Here is a 16,556-nt window from a genome sequence, read left to right as displayed (position 1 = left end):
TGTTTTTAACAGATGTGCAGTTCTTACATAAGTCCTTTTTTACTTTAATGTATTTTGTATTTGCTTTATTTAAAATCTATTTGCATAAAAACATTTAAAAATCTGCATTGATCTTTGTGTCATTATGACTTTCTTTATCAGAGTCATGTATTTTTAAAAAACAAACAAACTTTAAATATCTGCAGTCACACTTTTCTGTATTCAGAATGCATTTAGGTTGGGTTACAATTTAGATGAGAGGATTTATGATTTGATTAGAGTTAGAGATTAGACTCTACCAAAGCAGAAGTGAAAAGAAACCCTGACCTGTGGGCCTCTTCTCACTGTCTGGGTGTGGCATTAACTGTCATCACTTTTGGTCTTGTGAGCATCCAGGTGTTATTTGACATGAGCTGAACTGGCAGCGATCTCCATTCCTGTCACTCACTGCTTTCTATCTCTCCACCCATGTTTTATCTGTGCTCACCTGCTCTGCATCACTCTGTCACAGGCCATGGGAAGGAAACTGCAAAGCATGCACTGCCCTGTTGTCACTGCCAAAGTTAATTAACAAACAAAAGCACAAACAGGGAGGTATTGGAGCCACAGAATCACATCTAAAGGCAGAATTTCTTTGAATGATGTCTCAAATTTTACAGGCTAATATTTTTATTCTATCTTTGCATCATTTCCTGTAAATTTCTTTATCTTTACCTTCACAGTTACACACTTGAAGGTCACTGTCTTACACCCACAGTCTGACTGACTCACTTTTCACCTGTCACTTCTCATTATGTTTTAGGAAACCATCTTGCCCTCAGCAGGGGTGGATCTACCTTTCTCTCTTTACCTGTCTGCATGTCTGAATCAGTTGATCTCTCTTAGAGAAACTGATTTCCAGAGCTGTAACGTCAGCATGCTAACTTTTCTCTAACCTGAAAATAAGGCTTTGTATCCATGGATGCCTCCAACAGTGTGTCTGCGCTGTGGTACAGGACGTCCAAGCCGCTGGGGAAGGTAAGGCGACGTCTCCAAGACCTCCGCATCCCTTCCTCCTCCTATGATTTCATATCTAGCAGCTCCACAGTGGACCTGAGCCACAACGAGAGCGCTCGTCTTGCAGCGGACTGTCTGCTCAGCCGGGGCTTGGAGGATTACCACGAGGTGTTGAGAGCAGAGGGAGAAGTGGACTTTCTGTCAGAGCCAGAGAAGAATTACATCCTGAAGAATGGGAGGGATAGTCACACAGGCTAGAAATATTTCCGTACATCTTTAATGTTCCCATTATCCCAGGTTGTTGCCAGGTTGAGTTGCTTTAAATGGTTTTCTGTCTCATGCAGATGATCCTAGTGAGCAGCACGATGATGGCAAAGAGTTGGAGAGTTTATCTGCTGGCTCAAACTCTCCCACACAGTGCTCTGAAGTGTCAGCAGACAGTGACTGTACTCTGGCAGAGTCAGGTCAGTGTCAGCTGAAAGGTACTAATGGAGTACTAAATATTTTGTAAAAGTGTTTAAATCCTCTGTAGGTCAGTGCACATTTTGGGGGCAATGTATTTTTGAGCTTTCTGTTGCAATTCACTGCTGTTTACAGTTTTCTTTTGCTCCTTTTTATTAGACGTGAAATCGAGCGGTCCTGTGTTGGTTAAACAGATGATTCAAGTTTTCTTCCCCTCAGACTGCAGGGCAGCTGGCATGAAAGACCTGGTTAGGCAGTTCATCAGAAAGGCTAAACTGGTATGCCTGGAAGTGTCTGTGTGTTTCTTTGTGTATGTTTGTACATGTAAAAAGGAATATACCATGCATACCCGCGCATGTGAAATAAAAACCCAGTGCTGGATCTTGTGAGCTGAGGCAGTGTGAGTGATCTCTGTCACTGCAGGTGTTTGGTAAAGTGATTCCTCAATAACTCATAACCACGTGTCTATAGGCCCTGGCTATAGTGGTGGACAGCTTCAGTGACGTGGAGCTGCTTTGCGATCTTCTGGAGGCGAGCAAGAAGAGAAACGTGTCTGTACATCTGCTGTTGGACCAGCTGAACCTGAACCTGTTTGTTAGCATGTGGCAGGACCTCAAACTCGACAGTAAAAACTTTCCTGTGAGTCCACTCGTCATTCTCTTTCTCACTACCTTCAAATTGCAGCACTCTTCTGAAGAAATCAAGAGTAAAAACGTTAAGTATCCATATACATGCTTTATATCTTGTTCTTTTTTATCTTGTAACCATGCAACCTTAAATCAAGCCTGCCAGAGAACCACAGTATCTCTGATGCAACAGTACAGCACAAGCAAACACTGTACATGGAAAGCACCTTCACCGGGCTCTATATGATGACCATGCTGTTTTCTTTTTTGTCTGATGTGATGTTTTTTTCTTTCATGAGCCAGCATTTGATCTTTAAGGGACTTTTCCTAAAACACGCTGCTGCCACTGGATCATGTAACAAAAATGGCTGATGCCCATCCCTGTTGTTCTGGGATGGGCATTTTAACTCAGTAATCTGTAGTCTAGGCAGGTACCACAATTATCACTTCCAAATTAGGATTTGTTTTCTTAGCCCTGGAGGTTGCTGCTTAAAAGACTGCTGCTTATGACAATCAGTAAACAAATGACATGTTTGTCAAGATAAATATCTACATCCATCAATGATACAGCAATAAAAATACAAATGCTACAGTTTGTGTTAAATAATTGTGTGTGTGTGCACAGAAACTGTCAGTACACAGCGTCTATGGACAGACCTACTGTGCAAAGACAGGCAGGAAGCTGAAAGGTCAGATTGCAGAGAGTTTTATCATCAGTGACTGGACTGAAGTGCTGACTGGTTCATATAGGTATAAACATGCAGGAACATCATCATTATCAACAATTTGTGTATGTATTCTCTTTAATTTTCTGTTGTACAATTAGTAACCGTGTGTGTGTGTGTGTGTGTGTGTGTGTGTGTGTGTGTGTGTGTGTGTGTGTGTGTGTGTGTGTGTGATCCCTTCAGCTTCTCCTGGTTGTCCTGGCAGGTCCATCGGAGTCTTGCTGTTCTGTTAAAGGGCAGCGCAGTCACATGTTTCCTGCAGGAATTTCACAGGCTGCACTCCAGCTCCAAACCCGTCACCGGCTTTGTCACCTTTATCACTGTGCCCCACACTCTTTGCCGACACGCCACATCACATGCGGCTCTTCATAGCAATACTAGTATCAGTAAGCAGACATCAAACCAGACAGGTCTTCAGTGGGACTGGAATAAAGATGCTGAAAACACTCAGACAAAAGCAGCTGGGACAGTTCTACATAAACCCCAGAGCCCAGCACTGGTGAGCAGCCGGGGGGATAACCAACCTCAGCACAGAGCAGACACTGGTACACAAATCCAAAGAAAACCTCTGCAGCTGTACCCGAAGCCTTTGATTCAACCAGAAATGGAGCGTAAGGTGCAGAGTAAATCTGTGGAAAAGCCCAAATATACAATGGAATCTGGACACACAAGGCATAATGAAAAAGAGAAGAGCGAATACCAGATTCAGAGTCACCTAAACCTGCCTGATCATACCCACTACATCAGCACTACAGCTGAAAAGAATGCAGCGATTCAAGAGTCAGACCCTCTGCACACTGTGTCCCCGACACACAGACAGCACAGGACTGTACCCTGTGAAACACCTTTGAAGAATTCAAATCTTGATCCTGCAGACGTGTCTACCGAAGGGCTCTTCTTTCAGCAGAGGAACAGAAACACAAACCCTCTGAGGACTGCTGCAGACCTGAACACACAGAGAGGACAGTGGAGCTCCTCACACAGTTTCAAACCCAAACCGGAACTTCAACATGATAATCCCAAACTCCACCCTCCTCCTACAACACAACACAAACAAGCCAACACCACTCATCAGTTTCTTTTTACACCTCTAAGAGGACACACACCTGGTGTGCAAACCAAATTCTCCTTTCTAGAAACCAGGAGGCAGGCTCAGCCACAGAGGTACTACCAGCCCCAGCTCCAACCACAAACTATCAAAGAGCTTCCAGCTTCAACAGGAGCTCATCTCAGGCCTCAGCTTCAGAAAGACCCAAAGCTCTTTCTTCCAGGTACAGCAGCCCAGATTAATCTTCAGTCCCACGCTTCCCAGCAGCCTAATCCCCTTTGGAGGCTAAACTGGAGCCCCCAGAATCATCCTATGGAGCGTCACAGCTCCTTCAGGACCCCCCACAGGATGGGACAGATGGCTGGCTGGGGGCCTTTACAGAGCAGCATGAATACACCACTGAGAAGAAGCAAGAGTATGAACGAGAGACAGACAGCAGGGTTCAGTCTAAACAGAACGTTTAGCTAACTCTATATTGGTCACATTTATCCACCCACAGACACACAGGAGCTGCAGCTATAAAAACAACACAATATCCCCATAAGTTTCACTGAGCTTGTGTGATATTTTAATGTAAACCTCTTGAAATTATACTAGACCAAGAGATGAGCTTATTATTGCTACAAGTCCAGCAGCTGTATCTGCGTATTTTTGTTAAAATAAAATATAACTTCATGACAACGTGTAATCTGTTACATGTCTTTAATCCTGAAAGGTGTGTTAAAGTAGAACATTTAGGGTAATTTTACAGCCGCTACACACACTCACGAAAGTGCTTTCTGTTATTAAACATCTGCTAAGGTTGATGTTGAGTGGAGCGATGTGAGGAGTTAATCTGTTGCCACTAACGTGAAGAGAACAAACAACAAGCCTACACTGTCCTGAGAGATTTTATTATCTGCATAATGCTCAGAACAGCTTGTCTGATACAAACAGCATCTGAAACATTAGACTTTTTTATCAGAAATATAGAAATAGAAATGTTTAAACTAACAACCATAAGCAACATGTGAAGCAGAACATGAAGCAGTTAAAATAATTCACTTTGTTTCATCGTTTAATGCAAAAAAGAGTCACTGCTGTATAGTTATTGAAATAGTGATGGTTTAGTTACTATGCTCTTTGTCTGAACCATCTTCAGCTGGTTCTTCACTTCCTTCCTGTCTGTGTGCGCCTTTGTAAACAGTCAACACTGCAGCATGAGGATATTGTGTTTCATGCTGCTGCCCGTCAGTCTCTAACACGCCTGTCAGTAAGATCTTGTTCCACCAGCGCTGTCTGAAGCTGTGCAAAGAGACACTGGTCAGGCTCTCTCCATCCTGGTAGTCCTCCCTCATCTTCTCTGGGATCAGGTCCTCTGACATCACCAAGATCAAAGAGAGAAAAACTGTTGGTTTATAAAAACGAGCCAATTTAATCCAAACTGTCTGGAATTTAAGCCTTGTGACAAGAGCAACTTTAAATACAAAAAAAACTGAAAAATTACATTTTGTAGGTCTTAAAGGCAAATTAAATGACAAAATAAAGGCGACAAAATTTGTCAAGTTGTTTTTAACTGTCAATAAATACACAATGTAACACAGTGCTTACTACATCTGTGCACTTTTGGCTGCGTGAAATGGAACCACAGAAATTCCCTTTTTAATGAGATGACTTGTTGGGTAGGAAACATGGAAATAAGAAAACTAGGTTCAAGCCTTGTGGAAATATTCAAATACTGATGCTGCTGATAAAAATGTAAATTGATGGTCATGAATGGACACTTGTTTGTCAGCTAAAAAAATACCAGTTAACTAAGCTGGATGTTTTTTCATGAAGTGTTTGATGTAAGAGAGCACAGACTAAATTGAATGAGTGACAGTACCTGATAGTTTCCTTGTCTCACAGCCAGGTCACCTCTGAACTTGTAAACTTTCTGCTTCAGTATCCAGAGCAGCACTGTGACAAAACCACTGCAGAGAGGAACAACTTTACTACACAAAGCTGTTAGAGGATGCTGCTCAGTCAGTCACTACCAGTGAAGTGCATGTCCTTACTTTTGCCCTGATGCAGCAGCTACTCAGCTTCCTTAATGAAGGAGTTGCTGTGTTCACAAAGTTGGGTCTCCAGATCACCCATCCACCAGGTGGCGTGATGATGTGGTGAGATGAAAAAAAATGAATTGACAAACATTTGTGCTCCATTTGCAGTTTTATTTTTACAACAGGTTCACACATGACAGACATTAATAAATCATGTTTTAAATTAAGGGAAAAGATAACTAATTATTGTTTCACATAACCATCATATCAAAATACATGCAGCAGAAGCTTGTCCTAAATGTAAGTTCAGACACACAAAGGTGGCAATGACAACAGTTAAGTAGGCTGTAGAAGATTGTTAAAAATAAACAATAACATGTTTCTGAGTGTTAATAGAGAAGTTTTGGTTAATTTCTCCACTGTTTATCTTCCTGCTACACTGAGCTTGAACCCATCACCTTTGATTTATTAGAGGAAAGTTTGCTACAACCCAACAAGCCACTACCGCCCCAGGAGATCTTTGAGGTCAGCAAACCTGATGCTTTTAGATGTTCCCAGGTACAGATTAAAGACTAGGGGAGAGAGGGCTTTTGCTGTGGCTGCACCCAGACTGTGGAACAGTTTACCTCCTCACATCAGATTCTCCACACGCCTAGGAACTTTTAAAACTGCTCTTAAAACTCACCTCTTCTCATTGGCTTTTAGCAAGGTTTAACTTACTGTATTAACTTATTGTTTTATCAGTGAGGTGTTTTATGTACTTGTGTTTTATTGTATTTTATATTTGTATTTTATTGTACAGCACTTTGGTCAGTCTTGGTTGTTTTTAAATGTGCTTTATAAATAAACTTGACTTGACTTGACTTGACTACTGACACCTGTCTAACTGAATAAACAAAACCAACCCATGGATCTTCTTACACTGCACAGATGAAATTATATTTATCATAAACAGACTTCTTGTACCACAAATGGTTCCCACCTTTATTCATGGCAGCGTTCATGCCGCAGACTGCTGTTCTTGTCTCATCTGGAGCCCACTGATCAAAAAATACACACTGATCGTTGACCCAGATCCAGAAGTCGAAGCCACAGATGTATTGAAGACCCAGCCAGACAAAGGGAGTGTCAGCCTTCTGAGCCTCCAACCCAACCCAGACCTGGGTCTCGTTATCAAGGATGGAAACCAGATGCATGTGTTCCTCTCTGCAGTGGTACAGGGCGTCTGCCCATGTCTTCTTCTCTTTAATCAGTTTAAAGGGCTCTAAAAGGAAAAACATCAAAAACATGAAACTTAGAAGCATCAAACCAAACAGTGTTTCTGAGTGTCTAACATGCTGCGTTGATTCAAGCACATAATTCTTACTGTCAACATTTACACATTTATATTGACTCTACTGACTGACCAGTTAACTTAGTGGGTAAGAATGTTTTATTGTACCTCTTTTTCTGCCTTTCATCGTCACCTCACACAGAATTAAAAACCCAGATGTGTTTTTGTACACAGTTACATAACGCCCCCACTTTGTTCCATTTTCACAGTTAAATATATTATTTCCTCCACTAGTAGTTGTGCTTATTGTTGCACACCTGTAAACAAAGACAAAAGGTTGGACAGATGTACAGAAAGAGTTTCTGGCTCTGTTTGATTAAATCATGCTGTAAACAGTGGAGACAGTCGAACAGCTGGATAATAAATGTGAGCTGCTGTCTGAGAACATTTTAGAAAGAAGGAAAACACCTACAAATAAACAACAAAGGAAAATGAGAATAAATAAAGATTTTTATATTCTTCACATATACTTGATTATTACTACAAACCACATCACACCATATTAGACCTCCTATTTCATCTGATAGAACTGATACAGGGTTATCTGTGTTACTGTATTTAAAGACATTTAAGTGTTTGGTTGAATTTTATGTTTGACAACATTTTTCTCTATTGAGTTCTTGTTTTCTCACTTTAATGTGATAGAAAATGTTGAAAACATTTTCCTCATTTGCTTTTGTTTTGCTTGTTTGCAGGTGTTTTCTAACTTGTACATCATCAGCCTCTCAGTATACCAGCTGTGACATCTATCATTTACATTCAATCAGCAAAATCAAACCACAGAGGTTTCTCTACAGTCACTGTGACATACAAATTTCACTACAAGCATAATAATGAAAGTGTTTTAGAACCAGAAAAAAACTCCAATATTTTGTTCTTGGTTATTAAAATCCTTGAAATTATTCATGGACACCATCTAAAAATATTGGACTGACTGAGAACAGAATGATTCAAAGTAAGATGAAGGTATTACTCAGTGGTGTCAGCAGGATTTCTCTCAGATGAGTTCCCAATGAGGATGTGAGCGCCTCTTAGATCAACATTGTATTGATTTATGTTGTAAATTGTGATGCAGGAAATTTCACATAGACCCAATAAGTCAACTGTCCACCAGGAGTTGGTCTCTTGTGCAGTGTGAGCAGATATCAAGATATTCCCATCAAAAGCTCTGTCAGCACTGAATTCGACACCATTCTTATCTGTGTAGACTGAAGACTGAAATGCCACTTTGTCATCCAGTTTGATAGTTTCCCAGCCTGGACTACATCCTGATGATGTAACAGAAAGTAAAGTTAAAAAATAAAAAAGCAATGTCAGTGGTAATAATACTTCAGAAATGGGCAATAGAAAACGGTCAGTGACTATGCAATCCCCAAAATTTGCTAGCATGATGTCAAGGCAGAATGGGTACGAGCAACTTCTTTTTTTGCCGATGCCATGATGCCGCCTTGACCATATCAAAAACCGCTACTGCACACACACACACACACACACACACACACACACACACACGCATGCAGATTATTCCCAAGCAGCATCACTACATTATATTCCAGTTAATGTTGAATAGTTATGCCGTTAGCCAGTGTTGGGGAGTAACGGAATACATGTACCACCGTTACGTATTTAAAATACAAAATATTATCTACTGTACACTGTGTTCGTGTTTTCCTCCGAAACAATAAGTTCCGTTGGAGCAGCCTTTTAACACCTCTCTCTGTCTCAAACTTGACCCAGACAACAAAGTAAAGCTATTTTTCGGCTACAAGCCCGACACGGAACCCGACTTATTAGCCAGAGGTCCCTTTACTACGGTTCGGAACCTTCCCAACACTGCCTTTAGCGAATAAAAATTCATCAGAATTAATGAAATTTTATAATTTGACTCTTAAAAACATCCCAAAGGATGACCCAGTTTAATATAATTCACTCACACCCACACACCAATGACTGCATGTTTATAATCACAGGGATCATGTATCCTAATAAAAGAATTCAATATAAATTTACATTTATAACATATTTATACAGATATTTGTAATCTTGCTTTGGTCCAACAGAAAATCCCCACATGAAACATTTTCCCACAGATGTGACGTCTACTGTGATGCATAAATAAATGAATTGAAAAATAGAATATTATTTCCTTTACAAATAAGTATATTCACACCAGAAGCACCATCATACTTTTTGATATAACCTGAAGAAACTGATTAGAAATGCACTCTTACCTGGATCCTGTTGAGTTGATCTTTCTGTGAAGTTTCAGAGAACGATGTAAGAATGAGTGAATTACTACTTTTCCATTCTTTATAACGATCATTGAAACATCACTGTGCCAGGCAGGAACATCAAATGATCCACTTACCAATCAAAGTGATGAACAACAGACTCCACAGCATCTTTACTTTAGACTCTTTGCACAAATGTGTCCTCTAATAAGAGAAAGAAAAGACTTCTACCCTCACTCTGGAGTTTTCTGTAGACACACTGATGTTGATATGATCCCCTCTCTGAGTCAGAGCTGGATTTGTATTTCTGTCACTCCCCTCATAGCTGCCAACATGAAAATATTCATTTCTCCTGTTTACACTCAGAGTGAGGCTGTTATGTTCAGTAGGCAAAGCATTCCCAGACTTTTACATCTGATTTGCAGATGTGAACATAGCGTGATTGTTATGATCACCATGTTCAACCTACATTGTGCGTGCATCCAAGTAGCAGCACAAATGTAACATGTAACTTTCTAAATACAGAAAGTCACATGTTTTTGAAACTAGACGCTAAGTGGGAGATGAAGAACAAGAAAATGTTTATTGCTAAAGCAAAACTTGTCACAGACCACCAGGGGGCTCCACTTACACCCAGCAACAAGGGTAATGTTTTTGGGTTTTTGCCACCTTGTGAGTTGAGTTGTGTGAAGCCCAGATTAAAGTTGGAGTAACATATTAAACCCGATTCTTTTATCCCCTGAACTGAACAGAGAAAACCCGACTCAGTGTGGTCAAAAATAATTATTATTTTTATTCAAGAATTATTTCCGGAAAGGGATGCGCTCAGGCAAAATTCTGAGCAAATCTAAAGCATTACAAGCCAAATGCATATAGTATAGTTCTGTCATACGTCACACACAGTTTCGATCAAAACAACTCTGCAGTACTCTCTGCCTAGTTTCACTTCCTGTCTACCTGTTCTTTTGCAACGGTGCACAAAGCGTGCAGAGTTTCCTGTCTTACACAGTACTCTGTGACCTTTAGCTCACATTATAACTCAGTGACGTTTTTCTACACTGGCCTCTATAAAACAATATAAACAAAAAATAAGCACTAAGAATATATATTTATTCTGTAACAAACACTATGGCATAATTTTTGTGCCTCTATTCTGAGCGCACTTAAAAATAATAAAAAAAAAACCACTAATTAAAAATTGCAAGTGCAAATGTTGCATTTTGAGGAGAAAATTATTTTGAGCAAAGAGAAGTTTAATTTGAGCGAACAAAATTTCCTTCAACAAAATTCAATTCATTAATGAATGCTGTTGGTCCTCTTTCAATATTTGTGAAATCGTCTATCAGGAACCTTGGGGTAACCTTTGATTCTGCTCTTACCCTGGATGTCAATGTTAAATCTCTGGTTCGGTCCTGCTTCTATCATTTAAGAAACATTTCTAAATTGAGCCCTATAGTATCTCATACTGAACTGGAGATTGTTATTCATGCATTCATTTCATCACAATTGAACTACTGTAATTCACTGTTTACATGTCTAAACAAAAACTCCCTGGAGCGTCTGCAGATTGTCCATAATGCTGCAGCAAGGCTTCTGACAAAAACATCTAAGTACTCTCATGTAACACTGTTGCTTATACAGTTGCACTGCCTCCCCGTTGAATTCAGAGTCCACTGCCAAAGCCTGTCTTAGGGGTAGTATTGTATCATACACCACAGCGCAAAAAAAAAGGCATCAATGAAAGAACAACTCGATCTAGAACACACAATACAAAAACTGGAAGTACAGTTTATTTTATTTTATTTTTTATTTTTTATTTTTTTGTGTCCCATTTGGATCTTTAGCCATCAGAATTGTTGTCTTAAGGCCAAGAAAGATGCCAAGCGGATTTATTTTACCAAGTGGATCATCATGGCCTTGCCATATTGGTCCATTTGATTGACCTTTATTATAATTATGAATTTATTTTATTTTCGGTTGCTACAAACGGGACAGACATGACTGGGGGATAGGACAGGGAGAAAGAATGAAAGAAAGAGAGGGAGAGAAAGAAAACCAAAGGGGAGAAGAGACGGTGAGAAAGGGGGTGTCACGGCTGCCGAGGCGAGCCGTGTGGATTTAGAAGGAGGACCCGAGATGCAGGCAGTGGATGAGATACCGGTGGTTTTATTTACAGAGGTGTAGTGGCAAACAAACAGTGGGGCATAACAAACAACTAAAGACACCTAAACTGGGAGAACTAAAAATAACAGACCTGGGAGCATATGACAACGGATGATGAATAGCAGAGAGACGCAGACGAGGAACAGGACACCGTGGAACACAGGGTAACAGACTGACACGGAGTTACACAGACTGACACAGAGTTACACAGACGAACCGGCAACAGGCAGGAGAACACACAGGGCTTAAATACACACACCAGTAATCAGGGGATGAGAGACAGGAGGGCAACACAGCTGGGAGGAATCTGAGCTGACGGGACAGGGGAAACGTAAACTGAGCACACTCACATATGACACAGACCTTCACAATAAAACAGGAAACTCAGACACATGGAACCAGACAAGACATTGAACTAAACAGACAGATTCACAAACAGATGGGGAGACACCATAGACAGACAGATACAGATGCGGACTCAGAGGCAGACTGAATATAACACATAGAACTTAAACAATCATCATCAAGAAAATGATAACGAACTAAAAGCGCTGGGTCACCGACCCAGGACCATGACAGGGGGGAAGAAAGAAAAAACAAACAAACAAAACACCTGGATCACCTGTATGGAGAAAAAAAAACAGAAGAGAAAGCAAACAACAAAGAGCAACATAATAAAAAAAAAAAAACGGCACCATCACAATAAACTAGCTAGCAGTAGATAACAGTAGATACTAAATATTAAACGGTATTGTGCAGCACGCAAGATAGACAGCGCACAATGTGCTTTGAGGCAGCAGCCAAGAAAGGTGTAGTCCGCGTCTGTGAATACCCGTGTGTACACCTGTGTGCATACCTGTGTGGATCAGCATGCTTGTATTCCAAAGGTTTCTCCATGTAATGATCTGCTAGGGAGTGTGGGGAGCCACAGCCCCGTCCACCAGGGTATGAAGCAGGTATGGAGGAGATCCAGGCCCCAGATATCCAGAGGCCCCAGAGTACAAGGACCCGAGGAGGACCACCAAAGGGGGGGGGGGACCGTGCCACCCTCCTGGGAAGAGCTGAGTAGAGCCCCAAACGAGAGGTCACCCCGCAGCTACGGAGCAGAGGCCAGAGGGGGTTGCAGTGGCGTGCCCGCGGGCTCTGCCAGCAGCCAGCTGTGCCAGAGAGGACCGAGCTTCAGGCCCAGAGGCCAGAGGCCTGAGGGCATCCCGCCCCCCGGAAGGAGCCCAGCCGGGCCACAGGTGCCCGGCCCCGCCAATCAGCCACCAGGAGTGAGCCGGTACATACATGAGCGCCCAGCCCCAGACGACAAGGACCACCAACACACCAACGTCTGAGGGCATCAGCCACCGGCAGGGAGTGTGGTGAGGGGAGATAGGCCTCCGTACTTTAGAAGGCCTGAGATGTACCCAGAGAGGTTGAGTCTAAGACCCAACCTGACATATAGACACAGACGAACAGGCACACACGGACACAGATGTGCATTCCCACCCCATATGCACAACCAAATACTCGGCACTCACCCAACGTGTAGACAGACACAAATAGACACTGCACAGACAGTCGCACTCCCCAAACATACTCTATATTAGGGGTGCAACGATATTCGTATCGATATTGAACCGTTCGATACAGTGCTTTCGGTTCGGTACGCATATGTATCGAACAATACAACATTTGTAATTTATTTTATCAATTTTCCTTCTGACGATGCTGTCTGTGTTGAGCGCTCAGTGAATCTGTGTTCGACTACTCCGCCTAGGCTGCACTGTCGAGCGCAGATCCACTGAGCGCTCAACACAGACAGCATAGTCAGAAGGAAGAGCGCAGGGCAAGCTAGCGAGACAGAAGTTAAGCTCTACTTGCAACATGGACCTCATTCAGATCTGGCGTTTGGAATTATTTTGGTTTTCATGTGACGTATGACCCTGAAGGTAAGCGAGTCATGGACTAAAGTAAAACAGTATGTTGGATGTGCCATGCAATGCTCAATTACATTGGTGTGAACTAGTGTGTTAGCGCAGTTAGCTCGTTAACGTGTTTGCCGTCTAGCCCCATGCACGGAGCGATCGGCGGTAGCTCGTTAACGGAGATTTGCCGTGTTGTGGCGTTAAGGTCATTTCAACGAGATTAACCTGAAAGCACTAGTGGGAACACAACGAATATGACTGCACATTTACGCCGACATCATCCTAGTGCAAAGACAAGTGGAAGCAGACAAAAAAAAGCAAGCATGCTACTAACTTTAGCCGAGTCATTTAGACAGCTGTTAGCACATGATTCTCCTTATGCTGCTGAGAATATAGCCCAGAAGAAGCGGATAGTATAGCTTTTATTTTGGAAAGAGCCATTTCTCTGTAATAAACTCTCTTTTCCAAAGATGAGTGATTCCTCAATCAGATACAGGGCTTGCAATATCGCTAGCCCGACGTCCCGGAGCTAGCGATTTTTTCAGTCGGGCTACCAAAATCTATCTCTTCCCTGCCCGTCGGGCTATTGTAGGAAAAATATATGTCAATGCTTTTGCATTCTTTCAGAAATGTAGCTGGGTAATTATGTCATTGGCATCGGTGAGCCACTGTCAATATGTGACATATTGAAATCGCGTTTGAATTTGCGCTTGTTTTTTTGCTTTCACTTTGCAATCGTGCGAACTGTGTATAGAGAGCGACAGCACTGATCTGTGAGTGATGATAATTTGTGCACCAATTCCTCTGACATCGTCTTATTAATCGTTAGCTTACTATGCAAACATGACAAGTGAAATCTCCCGCAGCAAGCTTAAACATGTGAGAGGTTGATCGCGCAGAGAATCGCTGAGCTTATGTGAGTGCGTGTGTAAAAGCATTTCAGTTCTGCTGAGCCAAATAAGACAGGTCAGGGTGAAGAAGTGATAGCCAAAGAAAAGCTTACCACAAAACGGAGAAGTTATGACAAATCAGACTATAAGGCAAAAAGAAAGTGCAGCTTTATGGTTTCATGGACAAAAGAATTTCTGTGGCTGCAATATGACGAGCTAAATAACCAGGGCTGCACATAAGTGGTCCGCAGGTGCGCATTCGCTGTCAAAATAAAAAACACGCACAAGGGTTAGGGTTAAATTTAAAAACTGTACTTTTGAGTTAAAATATATATTTATAATTTTAATAAATGACAAATTAAAAAGGCATGAACATTTTTTTTGTATCGAAAAAATATCGAACCGTGACACCAAAGTATCGAACCGAACCGAACCGTGAATTTTGTGTATCGTTGCACCCCTACTCTATATCTACTATAGTAGATAGCAGTATAGCTACTGCTACTACTGCACATTCACCCAATGTATATACTACATATATATATATAATGTTTTTCCTCTACACCGCCCCCCCCCCCCCCCCCCCCCAATTTTTTTGCACATGTCGAGGAGCGTGTCAGGCTACATTTCACTGTGTGTTATACTTGTATAACTATGCATGTGACAAATAAAGAACCTTGACCTTGACCTTGATATCCCAGGTCCAGGTACCCCCGCTCCCAGAGGGGCAAGCCGCACCTAGACCCAGGAGATGTAACCCTTCTCTCTGGGGTGGAGGCAAGCGGACCACCTTATCTGCAGTAGCAGGGAGGCCCCGCATTCCAGACCCCAGTCTGACGGCCAGCACCTCCTCCCAGCCCCCCAGCCCTGACGGCTAACAGAACCGGGGTGAGTGAAGACCTCAAACCTCCCTACGCCCGCTCATATGTAGTGTTGCTGTGTGCTGTTCTAAAGTGCATTTAAAACTCAGGAGAGCATGGTACTTGCTCTCCTGAGTGTACTTGCTCTCCTGTATCGTATCCAATTTAGCGTACGCGCTTGCTAAATTGGATACGATACAGAGAAGATTAGCATGGCCCCTGCGCAAGGATGACACGCAAATTCGTAGAGCGGGAATAGGGAGGCAGCTGAGGATGGGGAGGGAAGAAAGGGAGGGGCAAGCGGCCCCTCCCTGGGGACAGCTCCCCCGCTGGAAGTACAGTTTAAAATCACTAGGTCCAAAACTATATTGAACTTAGAAGCAGCCTGCTCAGTTTTAAACCAATTCTTGTCCTTTAGCGGGCGACGAGCGGCGGTGGTCGTCGGCCACGCAACCAGTACACTGCTGTAGGTGCCGCAGGTTCTCCTGCTTGACCAACGATTATCTTCCACGCTTTTCGATCTAAGGCGATGGTTCTTGCCTGCTCGAGGTCAAGTTGAAGGGCCTTGAAATCATCCTGGATTTGTTTCATCCATGTCTTTTTTGGTGCATTTCGATGCACCCTCCAATCGGTGGGGCAGGTCAACCAGAGTAGTCAAGTCAAGTCAAGTCAAGTCAAGTTTATTTATAAAGCACATTTAAAAACAACCAAGACTGACCAAAGTGCTGTACAATAAAATACAAATATAAAATACAATAAAACACAAGTACATAAAACACCTCACTGATAAAACAATAAGTTAATACAGTAAGTTAAACCTTGCTAAAAGCCAATGAGGAGAGGTGAGTTTTAAGAGCAGTTTTAAAAGTTCCTAGGCTTGTGGAGAATCTGATGTGAGGAGGTAAACTGTTCCACAGTCTGGGTGCAGCCACAGCAAAAGCCCTCTCTCCCCTAGTCTTTAATCTGTACCTGGGAACATCTAAAAGCATCAGGTCTGCTGACCTCAAAGATCTCCTGGGGCAGTAAATGCAAAGAAGCTTTGCCAGGTAAGGAGGTGCAGTACCGTTAAGAACCTTAAAAACCAGCAGTAAAATTTTAAAATCAATTCTAAAAGCAACTGGGAGCCAGTGGAGAGAGCAGAGGACCGGAGTGATGTGGTCTCTCTTTTTGGAACCGGTCAGCATGCGAGCAGCAGCGTTCTGCACCAGTTGGAGGCGATGCAGACAGAAACGATCTAAACCAGCATAAAGGGAGTTACAGTAGTCCAGCCGTGATGTAATAAAAGCATGGACCACCCTTTCTAGATCAT

At 42.3% G+C, this 16,556-nt stretch overlaps 2 protein-coding genes and 1 non-coding gene across 5 annotated transcripts; 2 read left to right on the top strand and 1 right to left on the bottom strand.

Moving 5' to 3' along the window:
• Nucleotides 1-113: 113 nt before the first annotated feature.
• On the top strand, nucleotides 114-4,324 carry LOC120722228 (protein FAM83A-like). Of its 2 annotated transcripts, none has more exons than XM_040013130.1 (6): nucleotides 114-1,228; nucleotides 1,320-1,439; nucleotides 1,657-1,715; nucleotides 1,909-2,076; nucleotides 2,689-2,813; nucleotides 2,972-4,324. In XM_040013130.1, the coding sequence occupies exons 1-6, from the start codon at nucleotides 937-939 to the stop codon at nucleotides 4,302-4,304; spliced, it is 2,097 nt and encodes a 698-aa protein (XP_039869064.1). In that variant the 5' UTR covers nucleotides 114-936; the 3' UTR covers nucleotides 4,305-4,324. The 2 variants fall into 2 exon arrangements, with proteins under 2 accessions (XP_039869064.1, XP_039869063.1); XM_040013129.1 differs by having other exon boundaries at nucleotides 1,597-1,715.
• Nucleotides 4,325-6,700: 2,376 nt separating this feature from the next.
• Nucleotides 6,701-9,900, bottom strand: LOC120722229 (fucolectin-1-like). Of its 2 annotated transcripts, XM_040013132.1 has the most exons (5): nucleotides 9,559-9,900; nucleotides 9,422-9,445; nucleotides 8,164-8,458; nucleotides 7,299-7,447; nucleotides 6,704-7,121 (listed from the first exon to the last, which is right to left on the bottom strand). In XM_040013132.1, the coding sequence occupies exons 1-5, from the start codon at nucleotides 9,590-9,592 to the stop codon at nucleotides 6,775-6,777; spliced, it is 849 nt and encodes a 282-aa protein (XP_039869066.1). In that variant the 5' UTR covers nucleotides 9,593-9,900; the 3' UTR covers nucleotides 6,704-6,774. The 2 variants fall into 2 exon arrangements, with proteins under 2 accessions (XP_039869065.1, XP_039869066.1); XM_040013131.1 differs by lacking the exons at nucleotides 9,422-9,445; nucleotides 9,559-9,900 and having other exon boundaries at nucleotides 6,701-7,121; nucleotides 8,164-8,771.
• Nucleotides 9,901-15,401: 5,501 nt separating this feature from the next.
• On the top strand, nucleotides 15,402-15,512 carry LOC120722389. Its single transcript, XR_005693415.1, has one exon. It is a non-coding gene; the product is annotated as a U6 spliceosomal RNA (small nuclear RNA).
• The last annotated feature ends 1,044 nt before the right edge of the window (nucleotides 15,513-16,556 follow it).

This window comes from Simochromis diagramma, unplaced genomic scaffold, assembly GCF_900408965.1.
Source record: "Simochromis diagramma unplaced genomic scaffold, fSimDia1.1 OVJJ01000618.1, whole genome shotgun sequence".
NCBI lineage: Eukaryota > Metazoa > Chordata > Actinopteri > Cichliformes > Cichlidae > Simochromis > Simochromis diagramma.
Note: the sequence above shows the minus strand (reverse complement) of the source record. Positions and strands in the feature narration are given on the sequence as shown.

What these genes read in the sequence shown, in the direction of transcription:
- LOC120722228 (XM_040013129.1), top strand. Translation starts at nt 937, where the DNA reads ATGGATGCCTCCAACAGTGTGTCTGCGCTGTGGTACAGGACGTCCAAG. An exon ending in CTGTACTCTGGCAGAGTCAG is followed by an intron (nt 1,440 to 1,596) that starts GTCAGTGTCAGC and finishes CCTTTTTATTAG; the next exon opens with ACGTGAAATCGAGCGGTCCT. An exon ending in TCGACAGTAAAAACTTTCCT is followed by an intron (nt 2,077 to 2,688) that starts GTGAGTCCACTC and finishes GTGTGTGCACAG; the next exon opens with AAACTGTCAGTACACAGCGT.
- LOC120722229 (XM_040013131.1), bottom strand. Translation starts at nt 8,579, where the DNA reads ATGCTAGCAAATTTTGGGGATTGCATAGTCACTGACCGTTTTCTATTG. An exon ending in AATCCTGCTGACACCACTGA is followed by an intron (nt 7,448 to 8,163) that starts GTAATACCTTCA and finishes CTTTGTTTACAG; the next exon opens with GTGTGCAACAATAAGCACAA. An exon ending in GATGAAAGGCAGAAAAAGAG is followed by an intron (nt 7,122 to 7,298) that starts GTACAATAAAAC and finishes TTTTCCTTTTAG; the next exon opens with AGCCCTTTAAACTGATTAAA.